The 20,044-nt window shown below is 39.4% G+C and overlaps 1 protein-coding gene across 2 annotated transcripts in view; it reads left to right on the forward strand.

Annotated features, from left to right (window-relative positions):
• SLIT3 (slit guidance ligand 3) overlaps positions 1–20,044 on the forward strand; it is a 738,435-nt gene that overhangs the window by 36,914 nt on the left and 681,477 nt on the right. For both annotated transcript variants that reach the window (XM_075009368.1, XM_075009369.1), the window contains exon 3: positions 713–784. In XM_075009368.1, the coding sequence (XP_074865469.1) occupies positions 713–784 (72 nt within the window). The remainder of the gene's footprint in view (positions 1–712; positions 785–20,044) is intronic.

The raw sequence follows: 20,044 nt of genomic DNA on the forward strand, positions 1-20,044 counted from the left end.
ACCTACCCTTATCACAGGTGCGAATATGGGGAAAGAATAACTTCTGGATGAGCCTGTAATCCCATTCAGATGCTTTTTCTGGATTAAAACAAAAAAGTAGTCCAGTGGCACTTTAAAGACTAATAAAATAATTTATTAGGTGATAATTTGTTTTTAACAATTTGATATTTGTTAGTCTCTAAAGTGATAGTGGACTGCTTTTTTGTTTTGATAGTGTGTAGACTAGCATGGCTTTCTCTCTGTTAATTTTTCTGGATTATTTGCCCTGTGTTAGCTTTCTGATGTTAACTATAGGTCTCCATACTTCCTTATGCTGAGTCAAGTTAAAACGGCTGGAAATATGAAGAGTAAAGTACTAATGAGGGCAGAATCAAGCCTAAAATAAACATGTTGTAAGATTTTAAGAGGTTTTAGCTATAAAAGCTGAAAGCCAGTAATGTGGTTACTAACCTTGGCAATCAGGATTCAGTTTACATCCATGCAAAAAGTAAGAGTGATATGTGTTTCTGACTATAAATTCTATCTTTTGATAATTGTAGAAGTGCCATTCTGCAGAAGTAGCTTACCTCAGTCTCTCACGATGACTATAATTGGTGTTGCTGTGAATGGGGCTTGAAATCAAATGATGTGTCGAGAAGTGGGAGAATAAAATGCTGTCTATATGCGGCATTCTATAGCATTATCATTTCAACTGATATTTCTTTCCTTATAGGCATTTGGAAGAAAATCAAATCAGTATGATAGAGCGGGGAGCATTTCAGGATCTCAAGCAACTTGAACGGCTGTAAGTATGTTTATTACATAAATTTTGACTTAAAGAAATGAAGATTTTTGGCCTTATTTTTTGTGTCCTTCTTATTGTGTTTATGTAATGACCTTTAAAGAAGTAATGCAGTTAGAATGAACACTGCACTTAACATAGAGTTAAGGATAGTTTAAAAAAAGCTGAGTTAGCGATTAAAACTTTGGTATCCATGATTTCATGTAATTTGAAAATAAAATGAATAGTCATTTGTTAAGAAAACCTTAACCACTGATAAGTAATTTATAGCATAGCTAACCACTGAGGCAAAGTTAGTCAGGTCTAAAAGTTATCTCACTTGTTTTGCTGAAGTTCTCAGGGTGACTTCACTAATTAGATAAATAGGGATGGCTTGTGTTGTCTTAAAGACAGCGCATTCTGTCAGCACTGTAGAATTGCCCCAGACCTCCACATGAGAGTAAACTCCCTGTGTCACATTACTCTCAATTACACTTGGCTTATGCTCACGTAGTGGTATGGATGTTGATGGAGTCTCAGTGGTATAAAATTGGACTTGGAGTAGAAAATAAAGCCTGTGGTTTTCTGGGTTTGTTAGTGATTTATATAGAATGGATCTAAAAAGATTTAAGTAACCCTAAATCCACCATTTACAAGACCACTTGCCACGTATTAAAGTACATAACAGGGTCTCTGTAACATTCTAAGAGTAGGAAGGTAACCCCAATCTCAATGTTTTGGTTGAGTGGGTCTGCTGTTGCATAACAGTGCATTGAGTGGGAGAACATCTCTGTCTAAACTTCCCTGGAGAGTAGTTAATTTTATGTACACAGAACAGAACAAAGAAGTCTGCTTTCTAAAGCAACTCAGGCCTTGCCTTCATTATTGACAAGTGAGTTGCTTTTTTACAGATTGATTTGTCTTTGGATTAACTGAGGATTCATTCTTATAAGAGAAGTGTATATCTTCTCTTGGATTACAAAACTGTCTTTGAAATTGAAATGATGTAGATAAGATTCACACTGAGATTGTAACCTGCTCCTTAAAAATAGATCTTGAAATATAAATATTCTGGAATGAGTATAAAGGTGCTGATTTCATATGTTTTGCTCAGGGAAACATCTGGGAAGTAGCAGATAGTAGCAAATTTATTGACAATATAATAAACGCATAACCTAACACTCAATATAAATGACAATTGTTTTGGCTAAAGTTTGTTCTTCTAAAAAGAAAATGTTAGCACTGAGTCTTGAAGTTTTATATATATTTTATATACTTTAATGGAATACCTTCCATATCACTGCCTCCCCCAGTGTTTTATTTCTTTCTTTAAATGATTCCTCATCTTCCTAAAAGAGTATGTAGTATCCAGAGGTACTGAAACCTCATACTAGGGTGAGTGAAGTCTCTGCTCTACAGCCTCCACTGAGAACCAGCTGGCCTTCAGCTCACGTGGTAGAGCACAGGACTTTGGACCCCATGCTCTTTAGACCCTATAATTGCAGATTCAGTCCCTGATGCCAACAACCTGTGTCAGTCAGTGTTACAAGTATATGGGGAAAATGCTAGGAGTTTACCTAAATGGATGAGCATAAAGAGAAATCTGCCTTGATCTTCTCTTGATGTTGTATGTTGTCATTTCTGTGAAACCAGAAATAAAAGAATGGGATTCTTCTCCAAACTATGTGGGATCTGGATGCTTACCTTCAGATTTCTCTCTGTACACTGTTAAATTGGCCTGCTTATATACTGTATCCACTGGAATTCTGCATGTTTTTAGGATTATCTGTCATTAAAATATTTCTTAAATGAATGTACTATGAATTAGAAAACTCACAACTTTTTGGTACTTCACCTCAAATCATTTTGTAGGAGATTACTATAAATCCTTTTTTTGCTATGAATCAGTGTGCTTTGGAGAAGGAATTGTGGAAAACCTGGCATAACTTGTAAGTGCTTAATTGCAACAGTTTAGGCAATATAAAAACTATTTTATTAACTATTGTCAAGCACTGCAAAATGTTAATGCAGAAAATATGATGGCTGAATTAAAAAAAGCTGGCTTTTTTCCATTTAATTTATTTCAAATAACAAATAAAAATTTCACTTATACTGCTGCAGGCTTTGGAATATAGTTGGCTTTTGATCTCTTAACGTGGATGCAAAAGTAATCATTTGCTTTTTTAAGAAAGCAGCTGCAGTGGGTCAGACTTTTAAAAACTGCACTAATTTTGTTTCTGGCAAAATATTGTATGTTAAATTTTCTGCTTCTAAATAATATTGAAAATATATTGCTTATTTTTACAGTAGTGATCATTCAGAGGGGATTAACCCTAAATGAATATTACTTTCTCTTCATGTAGCTTAACTTTTCTAGACATCAAAGTAAAACCTCCATTATTAACTAAAAATATGGACAGTTTTCTTTGTGCATTTTATTGCCTGTGATGTCTTTTCTCTGCCTTTAAATCAGGCAAAAACTGTAAAACTAAATGTCTATATAGATTCCAGTACTGATGCCAAAACACACTTGTTGATAACTTTCCAATTGTTTTACTATTTTGATCTCTAAAAACTGATATATTTGCTAACTGACTAAATGGATTCTAGTTCTTAGGACATAAGAGTATTCAAAAGGCAAATTTCTGTCCATAATTGTAGAAGATGAGCACAGTGTGAGGCTAAAAGATGACGTAAGCTCTGAATTCAAGTCACAGTGGCCGTGTCTACACTAGCCCCAAACTTCGAGATGGCCACGCAAATGGCCATTTTGAAGTTTACTAATGAAGCGCCGAAATGCATATTCAGCGCTTCATTAGCATGCGGGCAGCCGCAGCACTTTGAAATTGATGCGTCTCACTGCCGTGCGGCGCGTCCTGACAGGGCTCCTTTTCGAAAGGACCCTGCCTACTTCGAAGTCCCCTTATTCCCATGAGCTGATGGGAATAAGGGGACTTCGAAGTAGGAGGGGTCCTTTCGAAAAGGAGCCCCGTCGGGACGAGCCGCGCGGGGGTGAGGCGCATCAATTTTGAAGTGCCGCGGCCGCCCGCATGCTAATGAAGCGCTGAATATACATTTCAGCGCTTCATTAGTAAACTTCGAAATGGCCATTTGTGTGGCCATCTCGAAGTTTGGGGCTAGTGTAGACGTAGCCAGTATGGGGAGCTGCAGTGCAGATGTGGTAATTAAAATAATATTGCCGATGGCAACTAGCTACTTTTTCCTTTACCCTTCCAAGCAAGCTGGGTTTTGAGCATATCCATTAGGTATCTAAACACACAGAGAAGAAGGAGCATGAGAGCTGTCTTCAGTGCTCGCTACACTCTATAAGAGCCTATCTTTCTCTATAGCTGAGCACCTACATCTCCAGTTCAGATAAGTTCAGTGGGAGCAACAGGTCCTTAGCACATTAAAAAGCAGGCCCTTTCTAGTGGTTTTACACCATGGATGAGCTCTTATAACATGGGTTAGTTTCTAGGGTGGTTAAGCGTCAAAAGAAACACATGGCTTAAACAGAACATATAAAAAAAAACTAGGCTACATTTACACTACAGAGATCCTTCAAAAGAAGTTCTTCTGGAACATCTCTTCTGAACAAACTCCTTTGGAAAGAGTGAGCCCACACAAAAAAAGCGGATCGAAAGATTGATCTGCTCTCTTGATAGAGAACGTCCACGCAGTCCCCCTTTCTTTCGAAATAATGGGCCAGAGTGAAAAATCCAGCGTCAAGATGACTGTTCTTTCGAAAGAAGGTGCTCTTCCTGAAATGGAGGTGGAAGAGTACTTTCGAAAGTAGGGCCACATTCTTTCTATTTACTTTTGAAAGAAGGCTTTTTGTGTGTAGATGCTCTGCAGGAGCTTTAAAAGTGCCCATTTTGAAAAATCTTTTGAAGGAACTTGCTAGTATAGCCACAGCCTGGTGCGTGCAGCCAACTCCACATTTGTTCATTACCCCACTAAAGTTAAGAGTCCTCATTAATGTTTCGCTCACCACCTTCATGGAACAGCTTGCAGGACAGAAGCCCTGAGGCAGCATTTATAGAAGTCTTCTATCAAATTTGATTGCTACTGCTATTGTGGTCATAATTTTTATAGCCCAGATCTACAGTGTGGTCTTCCAAAATATGTAATGAACTTTCAAGGACTTTATGTGTCAGACCCTATGAATAGTAGGAGTGTTCAGTAAGTATAAAAATAGTTATGATGACACTATTAAAGAATTTGAAGTGCCCTCTAGGAGTCTTTTAAATGACACCTAGGGCTCAGGTCACTTGACTGGTAGGATTGCAAACATTTTAGGGTAACTGCTCTACCTTTTGGTGTTTGGAATATCTCTGAACACAGCATCACTTACTTAATAATTTCCAGCTCCTCTATATATTACAGACCTATCGCTTGCTTCATCGTATAAAATGCATTCATGTATTACAAATCAATCCGCATGCTTCATTACATAAAATGAAATGACATACAGGTAGAACCTCTCCAGTCTGACAGCTTTGGGACCTGGCTGATGCTGATCCAGAGAATTTGCTGGATCAAAGGAGGTCACTATTGTTTAGCGGCATTACTAACTCTTCCACTGCTTACTGGGCTCTTAGAAGATATTTAGGGGGTAAATTAAATTTAAATAATGGCACAGAACATGGAGAGCCAGGACTAGCAGCTGGAAACAAACTTTATGGGACCATGAGAAACTTGGCCACACCACTGATAAGTGATCTGACTAAAAAAACTCATGCTGCATTACAGATGTTGCCAGAGGAGAGAGTGCTAGACTAGAGAGGTTCAACCTATATGTTTGCTTTATGTTGGGCTTTCTATTGCCCTGATTGTACAAGATAACTAACATTGCTGATGGAAAGCCTGGAGAAGCTGAGATTTTTTGCTTTGATAAATTTTGTATGTTGCTAGGGAAAATTAAAAAGATGTGTTCTAAGAATGCCAGCATGAACTAAACATACACAAATGAGCGTGAGATTGTTTAAAGAGAGTAATTCATAAGATAGAATCTTGTGTACAATTTGTAATATATTGATTTCAATCAAGCCTTCTAAAATTGCCATGCCATGAACGCCAGCCCTTTGTTAACTTAAGAGAGGATATTTGTACAGTCTGTTGAGCATGTGAAATGCCATATAAATGCTATGGATGATTCATGTTTTAGAAATATGCTTCATATTTTCTAAGACTGAGAACAGGAAATTTAGTGTTCTCCAGAGGGCTCTTTAATCTCCAATAGTAGTAGCCAATGAAGGCCAAGTATATCTCTTAAAGCTAATTTGGTGTAATTAAGAGATCAAAAGTAAAACTCTCCGCTGAGGAGTATCCTGGAGATGTGTGATCCTTCCTGAAGGTCAGATTAAACATAAGATTGTGGGAGAAGAGGAAGTTTGTTAAACTGGTCAAGTCTCTGTAAGTGCAGGATGTAGTACTCAGACAAGATGAATAAATGCTTAACGTGTTACTCTATTTCTGACTTTGTCTGAACTGTTCTAGAGCACATATCACTGAAATATATCAGAATAAATATAGAATTTTACAATATAGCTGGATCTGATTTGTACCGTGATGTTAATGCACACAATACTGTGAAATAGTGCTATAAAATGTGGCAATACCATTTAAAAAATATTTTATTGGCATGTTTGTTCGGACCCTGGAATTCAGCTACACGGTCATACTTAAATTTATAATGTAACAAAATAAGCAGAAAGGATGTTACACATTATACAAACAAAATTAGACACAGGATCAAGAACCTAGATATACAACAGTAAATGGGTAAAGTCATGATACGAGACATAATGAATCCAAAGTACAGATTGAGATCCCTCCCACTGACAGATCTCAGTAGAAGAAAAAGGCTGGATACAAGACATTAAATAGTCTTGACTTTTATATAGCCACCTGCCAAAAATTGTCACATAAGTCTACTATCTTCAAAAGCATAGACTAGCTCACAGTTTGTTCTTCCTCCTCAGATCAGCTTCTTTAGCTTATACAAAAGGATGTCAACATCTGAAAACACTAACAATATGTTTCTGTTTTTAAAGGATGACAAAACCCATACATATCATCAACTTTAATCTCTCCAACGTTAGGAAAAACAATTAGCTCTCAGACAAACCACCCTTGTTTCATGCAACAATAAAACTTGAAAATGGAAATTAGGTTTGACCTTTACCGGGAGAGATGCTACTACATATTATATTTCTGTAAGCAGAATTTTAAATGTTTGATTAAGACATTAAAGTGTGTTGCTTGTACTGTCAAATCACCATTACTGACCAAGGACACTAGTGGAGAAGAAGAAATTATTCTGGAAGATGCTTTGCAATCTAGACTTGTCACTTAAGACTGAGCAGGCTTTAAATAAATCATGTAATACAAAAAGTGTTTTCCACAATTAACATGCGGAGTGAAAAGATTGCTAAGTGGCTTAGAGCTGTGGGTAAGATTATAAATGTATAAAATTTTGTCTTCAATATTGTAAACAAAGTTTACTGCACACCTGTGGCATCTTAGACATACCTGTCCTTATGGTATTTATCTAGAACTTAAAGAATTCCTTACATCCAGCAAACACACAATTTTCTTTATATTCCTAAAAATCTAAGTTTATGACTCACTCAATCGTACAGTAGAGTAACGAAGTTGCCGTTTACATAAGGTTAAGAAACACTATTTTCTGTGATCAGTACTCAGAAAATGGTTTCAAAATGGTAATTTTCTATGAATTAATTGTGAAGGGTGTATAAACCGTGCATTGGAGATGAAGGGGTTAAGACACTACTGTGGGCAAGGCTGGCCATGTCAGTCCCATTAAGAGTGGGATAAAGGATTAGAAAGCGGCAATTTCCCAGCAGGGGCTAGGAGAGTGCAGACAGTCTCTCTGTGGTCTCAAAAAGGGAGTCCTGGAAGTCTTTGAGGTACTGGCCACAGGAGTACCATTTACCAGTCTCTCCCACCCTGACACATGCCTGTAAGGAAACAGTGACCCTTGGGCTCTGGCCTGGTAAGACAGTTCTGCAAGCCTCATACCACAAAAACTAGGGGTCACCAAATGTGATTAATAGGCAGCAGGTTTAAAACAAACAGCCAGAGGCTGTTGTGAAGGCCAACATTATAACAGGGGTCAAAAAAGAACTAGATGAATGCATGGAGGAGAAGTCAATCAATGGCTATTAGCCATGATGGGGAGGGATTGTGTCTCTAGCTTCTGTTTGCCAAAGAAGCAGGGAATGAGTGACAGAATGGGTTACTTGATTACCTGTTCTGTTCCTATCCTCTGAAGCACCTGGGGTTGGCCAACATCAGAAGACAGGATACTGGACTAGATGGACCTTTTGACTGACCCAGTCTGGCTGTTCTTACATTTCTTACATTCTATTCTTATATTCAAAGTGAACTGATCCGACGTGGTTGGGGAATCTGAAAACCTACAAAAGGGTCTAAGCGAGTGGGAGCCAAGAACCCTATTCCCTTTCACACAAGTGGACAATTTAACTCAATTTGTATCACAGAGATCCTCACTCAAACAGATGGGGACATCCTATGGATTTTTCAGTGCCTGTATAATAGGAGGCATCTGTCAGCAGCCCAAGAACTATGACAATGATGACAGTAGGTGACCTGTTTATGGAGGTTTGCTGGGAGTTTTCCTATTTATGGTACTCCACAAGTGTGAAATTAAGATATTTTGGAACAGTACACCTTTGTCTTTTCTTTCACTAAAACCATATGAATTTGTGTGTAAGAATCGTTCTATGTGGCTCTTTTTGGAAAAGAAGCTTAATTGTGCTATGTGCCTCAGTTTCCATGTAAGACATGAATAACTCTCTTCTAGCTTAAAGTAAATGAGCAGAAAATCATTGATCAGGACATTCCTGAGAATGAAAATACACATTTCAATGAATTTAAAGCAACAGACCGATTAAGGTGATAGAAGACCAGCGTTAATAATTCTGTGGGAGGTGGGAGGCCCAGATTAATGTGCTGCTGTTATTGGTTGAGCCTTGCATGATGTTACAGTGACTCAAGCAGCCAAAATAAATGTACCCAAGTTATATTCTGGTCTGCTGAAATGAAGTTGAAAATTTCAGATTTGCCTTCTTCATTTCTTCAGTTGCATAAATCAGAACTGCTAAGTGGCCTTTCTAGGACACATAACTGCAGTTTTGTTGAAGTTCCTGTGATCTAGTAAAGCACTATCTTTCCTGTAAATGGCATACCAGATAAGAGCAATGTTTCATATAAATCTTTCTCTTAACTTTGCTGTGCCAGTGTATGATACATTACAATAAATTATGGAAGCGGGGAAAAAAGTACAGAAAGTTATTATTTGAAAGGAATGTTTTGAAATCACTTCTGTATACTTTCCCATACACAGTCAACCTACTCTTCTGTTCCAGTAAACTCAGTCACAACCTGTGGCATTCAAATATTGAGTGTGTGTTGTGACTCATGTAACATGTCAGATCTCATCTGCTAGAGAGGTGCCAACCATGCGTGGTTTTATACTGTGGTGTAATGAGCATGATGCAAAAGAAAGCACATGTGATATAAAGCTTTAAAAGACAGCAGTTTACCTGCAGATTAGGAAATATATAAAAAAACTATGTTAAATGTATTTTTAAATGTGCAACTTTTAAAATATTTATTTCGATGTGTCACTGACCTGTAATATGATGAACCTTAATTCTCACTCCTTACTTATAGTAACAGAGAGCTAGCCGTGTTAGTCTGTACTCCAACAAAACAAAGCAGCAGAATGTGCTACATTTATGCTGCTTTCCTTACTTATAGTGGACAATAGAAGGCCCCTATTTGTTGTCACACACAACTTGGACCCTTTTTGCTATAATCTATTGATATCATGGGCACAGTTATAGAATGTGCTGAGTGCTGGGCCCTATCCGGTAAAACACTTCAATGAGAAATGGTTGTTGCCATTGGGTTTCCTGTGGGATTCCATGTAAATGTGATCAAAAGTATGACAGTTATGAGTGAGTGCTGTGGGACATTGGTATAGTGTATGTTGTAGTAAAGCAACACTCAGTAAGCAGGCAGCCACTTTCTTCACCATCTGTACCTTCTGAATTAACGTAAAATGCAATGTCTTGAAGAGCATCTTACACTGTTTTGTGGCTATGCATATTGCTGCTCAGTTTCTTAACATGACTGCTTCTTTCTATTTAATAAATTATTCAAATGGTTTAAATTACCTTGTCACCTAATTGTCAGTGTTTCTTCTTTTGGAAATCATTTAATTTGCTGAAGGGCAAGAAAGTGTTTTAGAAAAAACTGCTATTTTTAACGACTTACTTTAAAAAGGATCATATATAGGAATATGTTAGCAGCTTGGCATTGCATACCTACAGTACAACAATATTTGTTCCTAGCCACATATTGTACTCCCTTTAAACTTGGAGTTATTTCAAAGATCAGAGGCAGCATATGGGATACTGAGGTAACATAGTTTTTATTTAAAATGCAAATATATTTTCATATTGAAGTGTGTATCATGTATTAATGTTCACATGAGTTAAGTAACTTTTCAGGCATTAAACCATAGTACCTCAAAAATACGTAGTATTTGCAGATGGAGTATGTTCCTTGGAATCCAACTAAGTAAGATAAAACAGAATTTCACTATGTCTGTCTATCTATCTGTGACCCCTTTTCATCTTGAGAGATGGTGGTTAGCGGCAGTGGTGAGGATCTATCAGCAGTGTTTGAGTCTGCATCTTCTCTCATGGCTTGTCCATCCAATATTGGATTTGCACGGTCAATTGCAATAACTGCATGTCAGTCTATTTGCGAATTCTTGAGTCTGAGAGTTTCTCCTTCTAAGACGAAGTTCTTTTGCTGTGGCTTGCACATATATTATCAAAGGATGATGTGCCCTGTTGTATCAATTGTTGCCAGGTATTTGGATCTGATCATGTAGATTCCCAGGATTTTGGATCTCTGTTGAATTTTTCATGGCATTTTTGCATATATCCGTGAATCGTAGCTTTGGTCTTTCTCTTGTTCTCAACTCACATGACAGCTCACTGAAGAGGATTTCTTTGGGAAGATGTTCGTCACCCATTCTTCTCACATGACCAAGCCACCGTAGTCTTCTGCTGTTGAGGATCATTATGAGGCTGGGTATGCCAGATCTTGACAGGACATCTGCATTTGAAACTTTGTCAGTTGATATTCATAAATCTGCAGAGGCAGCGAAGATGGAAGCTGTTCAATTTTTTCTCCTGGTTCGATTGGCTGGTCCGTTCCTCAGAACCACATAGCAGGATACCCAATGCACATGCCTGGTAGATTAGTATCTTTGTTTTCACTGCCAACTAAGGATTGTTCCATGCTCGTTTCATAAGTCTGCCAAAAATTGTAGCTGCTTTCCCAATTCTGATGTTTATTTCTTCGTCCTTGGATAGATTTGTGGTGACAGTAGTTCCAAGCTAACCACTCCCAACAACATCTGCCTGCAGCCCCTGGCCTGGCCCAGCTTGCTCCCAACACCCCACTACCTACAGCCCTCCCACATGCCATGACCCAGCCCACTCCCAACAACCCTCGGCCCGCAGCCCCTGCTGCTCACCACAACCCAGCTCACTCTCAACACCCACCCAGCCCAGTCTCCTAACCCCCTCCCAGGTAAGTCAAGGACTTTCCACTGGTGTAGCCCAGAGGAGCCACCACCTCTTCCACCAGAGCTGCCAATACCTCCAGCTGTTCACAGCAAAGTGGTTCCAGCTACGTGTTGGGGCATCCGTGGCTGTGTGCTGTGAAGCAGCTCTGGCTGTGTGGTCAGGTGCCTCCCGCCACACTCCGCAGCTCCCCCTGCACCCTCTGGCCCAGTCCGGCCTGCTCCCAACACCCCCTCCAGCCTGAAGCTCCCCCCACACCCTCTGGCCCGGCAAGGCCCGCTCCCCACATCCACCCCAGTCCCCGAACCTTCCCTGCCCGCCGCTCCCAACACCTGCCCCCCCCCAGGTAAGTTAAGAACTTACTGTCAGAATATTAGTCAGAATCAAACCACCTCTATTGGGCAGTCTGCAAGAGGATTAGTAGACAGTACTTGAAGTCCAAGGACAGGAAAAAGTGAATGCCCTCTGGTTCAATACAGAAGTGGTTGGCAGAGTGGCTGAATATATTTGGTACTGATGAATGATTGTTCCTCACAGATTTGAAAAGCTGCCTTTCCTGGAGCTTTACCTGACACAAATAGTGCACAGAAAAAGTTGGGATTTGATAATTGTGTGGGGTTTTTTTGTTGGTTTTTTTTGGTTTTTGCTTTTTTTTTTTTTTTTTTTAATACAGAGTTACTCTAGGTATAGCATAGGTCTTCCACAAGTCTACTCCACTTCACTCTGTCTTGGGACAAAACTTCTAGCTGACCCCAGGAGTACTTCAGTTGGTCTTCAATCCCAGTAGAAATTCTCCACATTGTCCAAGGTCTTCCTCGTTTACATTTTCCTTGTGGGTTCCATTTTAGAGGTTGACAGACTGTACTGGATGATGGTTTTCTGAGAGGGCGGCCTAGCCACCCCCACTTTCTTCTCTTGATTTGAACATCAAGCAGTTCTTGTCCTGCTCTATTCAAAAGCTCCTCATTTGTGACCAAATCTTGCCATTTGATGTGAAGGATGTACCTCAGGCATCTGTTTATGAATGTCTGTAACTTGTGATTTGAAGGCTTTTTAGTATGCTAGGGAATTGCAATTTGTAATAAGCACATAAGTAAAAATTAATTACGTGCTTATGTCAAATTACAATTCCATATAAAAATATAAACTTGGAGAAAAATAATTACATAGCCCTCCTCTTCCATGGACTTCCAAATGCTTACTTCTCTGATGAGACAACAGAATCATATTTCCAAATTTACTTGTACATTTCAGAAGAAATGTAAGTTAAAGCATGAAATAACTGGTCTTTTTAAAGTACGCACCAGCTGCCAAATACGCAGCATTGAAGTTCCTGGAGTTGAGGAAAGTGTTCACTTAGTATTTAATTTAATTAGTTTAATTCATCTATCTTTCGACCACAAATTGAAATGTTCATAAATATATTGTTTAACACAGCATTGTAAGTTTGCAAACTGATTGTTCTAAAGCCCAAAACCTCCTAAATGTGCATAGTTGTACTCCTCCACTGAAATCTAACACCACTTTAAAACATCCCAGAGTATAAAATTCAGATAAAGGAAGAAATTTGGGCATTGCTAAATTTTGAGTCTTTCACTGTAAATGCTGAAGGATTTATACTTGAATTTTATCTGTTCTGGGATTTACAAAAAAAGCATTTCCTATTAGAGCTGAGGGATTTGGTCAATGGGAGTCTCTTAGTAAAGGGTGAAATTGGAGAATGGCTACTTTCATATTTTCCTTAGGACTTAGTTTCGAACTTAGTTTGATTAAATAGTAATCAAGAATAAATTATCACTTGACTCTAAGATATTTGCCATCCAAGGTAGTTACTACAGAACTAACATTTAGGTTTAAGCATTATTGGTTGACTTTGCAAATGGGTATTTATCACAAAGGGAATTGGCAAGGCAGGAGGAGGAGAAAAATAATCTTAACTGGTGGAAAAAAAATGACTTTAACTGTGCTTTCAATACGAGCCTGCTTTTAGTTTGCAGTACTTTGAAGAAGTGTGTCAATCTTTTGGACCCAGGCTGTTGACAGTTGATCAAATTGAGCAGTGTAAACCACTGGCTCTGAACCTTTCCAGACTACTATTTTACTGTCACGCATGTTTTCCAATCTGAATCATTTTGTGTCTCTTCTCTGAACTGTCTCTAATTTCTTTGAATCCTAGTTATACTATAGACACCAGCAATGGATGCACCATTTCTGTAGCAGCTGCACAAGCACCACACTGAGAAGTGTTATTACCTCTCTACTTCTGCTCAAGATTCTTTTGTTGATACATCTGAAGATTGCATTAGCTCTTTTGGCCATAGCCCCATGATGCTGCCCAAGTCATTTTTAGGGTTTTCCCCCATTGCATGTCTTCAGATGTGCATTGCTGTTTTGTAGAGTGAATATGTTTCTCGTAGCTTCTCAGCTGTTAATATGTGGACACCATAATTTTAGGTTCTGAATTGAGGGGCTTTTATATTCCATTTCTAGCTACACTACATAGAGATACCTTGAATCTATAAGTCTAAATAGCAAAGTTAGTTTGAAGTAACAGTTGTTATTTAAAAATAACTATCCTAGTATCTACATAATGTAATCGCTATTTTGAAATAATTTCGAAGTAGCGATTGGCTTATTTCAAAATTGGTAAACCTCATTCTACGAGGAATATCACCTATTTCAAAATATCTGTTGCAAAATAGGTGCTGTTAAGACAGGCTGCATCTACATTGGGCCCTGCCTTTCAAAAGGGGCATGCAAATGCGGTGGATCAAAAATGCAAATGAGGCATGTTTGCATATTCAGTGCCTCATTTGCATAATGATGGCCACTGGCCATTCAAGAAGTGCCGTTTTTAAAAGCCAAAACATCCACGTAGATGGAGTTCCTTCAAAAGGAAGCCACCATTTTGAAAGCACCCTCCTTCCTGAAAAAATTTAGGAAGAAGGGTGCTTTTGAAAGCAGGGCTTCCTTTTGAAGGAACACCATCTACATGGCTGTTTTGCATTTCAAAAACAGCACTTCTGGAATGGTGAATGGCCAGTATTATGCAAATGAGTTACTGGATATGCAAATCAGCATCTCATTTGCATTCTTGAGCTGCTGTGTTTACATGCCCCTTTTGAAAGGGAGGGGCCAGTGTAGACATAGCCACAGGGAATTGAGCCTATTTCAGAATAAGCCATAGTGCATCCATTGGCTTTATTTTGCACTAGATTCTATGGCTGCATCTACACTAGCTAGTTCTTTCAGAAAATCAGGCCCTTTTCTGAAAGAACATATGAAGCGTCCACACACAAAATGTGCTCTTTCCATCTGAAATTGAAGGAATGGGGGTCTTCTTCCAGAAGCCCTCCTCCACTCCCGGATCAGGCAGAGCACCTCCTTTCAATAGTGTCTTCCCAAAAAAAAAAGCATGTGTAGACTTTCCATGGGCCCTTTTTTTGAAAGAGCAGTCATCATGGCACCGGATTTTTCCATCCCTGGCCCATTCTTTCAAAAGAGCGGGGGCTGTGTGGATGTTCTCTGTCAAAGAGTGAATCGATCTTTCAGTCTGCTTTTTTTTGTGTGGACATGCTCTTTCTAAAGAAGATCTTCCGGAAGAGAAGAGATCTTCTGGAAGATCATCTTTCAAAAGACAGCTGTAGTGAGGAGGCAGCCTATATGTGCAGACGCTGTATTTCAAAATAGCTAAGTACTACTTCAAAATGCATTTTTGTGTGTAGCACTGTTATTTCAAAATAAGCTATTCTGGAATAGCTCTACCAAAATAGCTTACTTTGAAATAATGCTGCTGTGTAGACATATCCTATACATTCAGTGGATTGTAGGTATAACTGCAGTGGTTGGAACATAATGATGGTCCACTGACTATCAAGTTGAATGTGAACAAGGACTGTTGAACTTCTTGTGTCTTTATTTGTATGGGAAAAATTTTGGCCACAACTTATGAAATTGTATAGTAGCTTTCACCTTCTGCTCTTTGGGCTTTACACTGAGTAAAGGAGCATGTCTCGAAATCAATAACCACTTGCAGTGGCTTATGGGAACTGCTGTATTTTCAGAAGAACATTTGTTGTCTCTGGTACCTGGCTAAAGTCTTTACTAAGTGTGGATCTTGGACGTTATGGCCAAATCTACACCAGACCTGAAAGTCAATCGAAGATACCCACTGCCAACTATGACACTTGTGCGAGAAACTCTCCCATCAACCTCTCTTACTCCTCGTGAGAATGTAGAGTTGCAGGGCCAAATGTTGAGCCCTGATGGTTTGATTTAGCATGTCCCCACTGTGTGTGCTAAATTTAACCCCAGAAGAACAACCCTAAATGAGTCTATCTTCCAGTAAGTGTAGGTGTATCCTAACTGTTTGTTTACCACTCAATTCGTGATTTAGTATGTCTGTCTACAGGTAGTAATTAAATAGTTATATTACCCATCACTACAAACCTTTAATTTTTGCTTCTGCTGTTGCTCATATGACAGTGACCCTTTCTCTGCTCTCTAAACATTCAAAAAGCTAAAGCCTCTTCTGAAAAGGAAACCATTAGCAGCTCTGTCAACAGGTCTTAACAGGAGGAATCCAAACAGAGGAAGAGTGGAAGAAAGAGCAGTCTGCAACAGCGGCGGACACATGTTTCAGCAAACTGACTTGGTTTGCGTTGGTCCATCTGTCCAGGACCGCAAAACAAAGTCATTTATTTTACCAGTTATCATAATAAACCATCTTGGTTTCATCAAAAAACATTTTCATAGCAGGTCACTGACCCATAAGAACTCAAGGAAAAACAAATTTGTGTCAGGCTTAAATAACCACAGAATATCTATGCTTTCAAAAGCAGTAACTGTAAAAGCAAATGAATTAATAATGTTTCATATACAGCATAGCTATAATTCATAAGGAATTTTACAGTAATGTTTATCATTACATTGAAGATGTTAAACATTATTCTTGCTGTGGTTTATTTGTTTGATCTTTGGATTTTTTTGTACTTCAAGGGGATTTACAGAATGCTTTGCATAAGCAGTATGATTTAATGTTTAGCCATTTAGGTTTCAGCAATCATTATTCTAGTCATTATGGAAAATACTCAAGAGCTTGTCTTACTAATGGATAAATGTAACCATATTCGTGGAGTGGATACATCTTCCCAAATGCTTTGTTTAGGGTCAGAAACATGAATTACATCACCAATAGATATTCTCTCTTTTGGCTTAAGCTTAATGTGTCATTTAAGTAATTGTCATATGCTTTCATTGATGCCAGAGTAAAATGTCCTGGAATTTAGCTAAATTAAATACTGACGTTTGTAGCTGTTCTCCTTGATCTTCCTTAAATAATTATTCCTAATTATTAAATGATGAAGCATTAACGATGAAGTACATGCACTTAGTGTATTGTAAATTTATTTTCTACGAGCCCTTGATATTTAGATGCTTGAGCCTGGACTAGATCTCTCATAGATCAGATCCTTAGTCCTGTATCATATTTTTACCTCTTAAGATCATCTCCAGTTTGTCAATATCTTTGCTGAACTAGAGCAGATAAAACTGAAGTGTTCTAAAGGCATGAAATCTCCCTCTATGTTGTTATTTGTCTTAATTTAAAATTGACTTTTAACCTAGCACTGTATTCACAAAGTGATACCGTACTTGCAATATTATTATTATATTACAACAACAACATTAATAATAATAACAATACTTATCATCATCTGCAAAATGCTTTTGGAGGAGGGGCAGCAATTAGAGCTTTATCAGTGTTCTGAGTTCTAGCTGCATGTTTTTTTCATTTGACTTATTGGTGGTAGTAGGAGAAAGATGATGTGGGGGTATATATGTGTCTGTGGATGCACACGTGTAAAACGTGGATGCACACGTGTAAAACCTCAGCACACCTTTTGTCACCAGTATGAAAGAGCCAGATTTCAGAATCTGACAATTCAGTTTAGGAGCTTCTGAGTGCTGAGCATTTCAGAATGTCTAGGGCCTAGGCCAAACTACTGTGGTTTCCCCCCCGCCAGGTTAGAAAAGAGATAGCTGAAAGTAAAAGTAATTTAGGTTTTGTCCTATTTGTGCAGCACCTAGTACAAGGGGTGTGGTCCATGACTAGGGTGTACAGCACTATCTCCAGATCTGAGGAAGTGGGTCTGTCTCACAAAAGCTCATCACCTAATAACTTATTTTGTTAATCTTTAAAGTGCTACATGACTGCTTTTTTTGTTTTGTTAGGATACAGACTAACATGGTTACCACTCTGTTACTATTCTTCCTAAATGATAAGAACTAGGACCATCAAATTTGATATGGCACTTCCTCTTATAATAACTTAAAGCAAGGTAGGGGGTTGGTTCTTCCAGGACAATGATATGTGCCTGGAATTGGATTGTTTCTCATAAAATGGAAAGGGAAGGTTCTGATAGGAAGAACAGTTATACTGCAGAATAAGTACAAGGTCAGCAAGGGGTAGAGATGGGGATCAGGACAGCTATGACTCCATTAGCCCAGCAGGAGGTGGGGGTGGAGAAGAGGACAGCTATCTGCTATATATTAGTTGGTTTATGTGTCTGTCTTTGTGCTTGTCTGTCCCTCAGCCAGGAAACATGTACCACTCACCCAGCTATGCCCACTGAAGCTGCAGTGGCCATGGATAGGTACTTCTCACCTGCCCCAAGTTGCTGCAGTGAGAGAGGGCTGGGTTTGGTGTATCTCCATGAGGCACCCTGCATACTGAACCCCTCATCCCCAGACCCACACTAGAACAATGGTTTTAATGAAGAAAACCAAAATTTATTTGAGTTAAGGACCCGAGGAATGCTGGGTAAATATATTAGTAAATAATAATGGGAAAAGGCACAAGAACAAACTATCCCTCTGCATAGTAAGAAATGCAAACATGGTAGGCAACCAGCTTGGCTTAGCGGGAAAATCCTTAGTCAGCTTAAACTCAAAAACGATGCATACAAGAAATGGAAATGTGGACAGTTGACTAAGGAGGAGTATAAACATACAGCTGGAGAATGCCAGGCAGTAATCAGGAAAGCAAAAGCACAATTGGAATTGCAGCTGGCAAGGGATGTGAAGAGTAACAAGAAGGGTTTCTACAGGCATGTTAACAATAAACAGGTTATCAGAGAAGGTGTGGGGCCGTTACTGAATGAGGGAGGTAGCCTAGTGACAGATGATGTAGGAAAAGCTGAAGTACTCAATGCTTTTTTTGCCTCAGTCTTCATGGACAAAGTCAACTTACACGTGACGGTCCTAGACAATGCAGTATGGGAAGGTGGAGGGCAGCCATCTGTAGGGAAGGAACAAGTTCTGAGCTATCTAGAAAAACTAGATGTACACAAGTCCGTGGGTCTGGATTTAATGCATCGGAGGCTACTGAGGGAATTGGCAGAGGTCATTGCTGAACCTTTGGCCATTATCCTTGAAGACTCTTGGAGACAGGGGGAAATACTGAATGACTGGAAGAAGGCTAACATAGTGCCCATCTTTAAAAAAGAAAAGAAGGACAATCCAGGAAACTATACACCGGTCAGCCTTACCTCAATCCCTGGAAAAATAATGGAGGGAATCCTCAAGGAATCCATTTTGGAGCACTTGGAAGAGGGGAAAATGATCAAAAGTAGCCAACATGGATTCACCAGGGGCAAGTCCTGCCTGACCAATCTGATTAGCTTCTATGATGAGGTGACAAGGGGAAGTCAGTGGATATGATATACCTTGATTTCAGCAAAGCTTTTGATACAGTCTCCCACAACATTCTTGTCCACAAGTTAAGGAAATATGGATTGGTTCCTTGGACTATGAGATGGATAAAAAGCTGGCTTGATGGTCGGGCTTAACGGGTCGTGGTCAGTGGCTCAATATCTGGATGGCATTCAGTTTCAAGCGGGGGGCTGCAAGGCTCAGTTCTGGGGACGGTGTTATTCAACATCTTTATTAATGACCTGGATGAGGGAGTGGATTGCACCCTCAGAAAATTTGTGGATGACACAAAACTAGGGGGAGAGGTAGACACGTTGGAGAGTAGAGAGAGAATCCAGAGTGACCTGGATAAATTGGAGGACTGGGCCAAAAGAAATCTGATGTGGTTCAACAAGGAGAAGTGTAGAGTCCTGCACCTGGGGCGGAAGAATCCCAAGCATTGTTACAGGCTGGGGACTGACTGGCTTAGCAGCAGTACGATGGAAAGGGACCTAGGGGTTATGGTGGACGAAAGGGTGGATATGAGTAAACAGTGTGCCCTTGTAGCCAAGAAGGCTAATGGCATGCTAGAGTGCATTAGGAGGAACATTTCAAGTAGATCTAGAGAAGTAGTTATTCCCCTCTGTTCGGCACTGGAGAGGCCACATCTTGAATATTGTGTCCAGTTTTGGGCCCCCAGTATAAAAAGATGTGGGTTTGCTGGAGCAGGTTCAGCAGAGGGCAACAAAAATGATTAAGGGGCTGGAGCACAAGACCTATGAGGATAGGCTGAGGGATAGGCTGAGGGATTTGGGCTTGTTTAGTTTACAGAAGAGAAGACTGAGGGGTGATTTAATAGCAGCCTTCAACTTACTGAAGGGGAGCTCTAAAGAGGAGGGTGAGAAACTGTTCTCAGTGGTGTCAGATGGCAGAACAAGGAGTA

This window comes from Carettochelys insculpta, chromosome 15 (genome assembly GCF_033958435.1).
Source record: "Carettochelys insculpta isolate YL-2023 chromosome 15, ASM3395843v1, whole genome shotgun sequence".
NCBI classification, from domain to species: Eukaryota; Metazoa; Chordata; order Testudines; family Carettochelyidae; genus Carettochelys; species Carettochelys insculpta.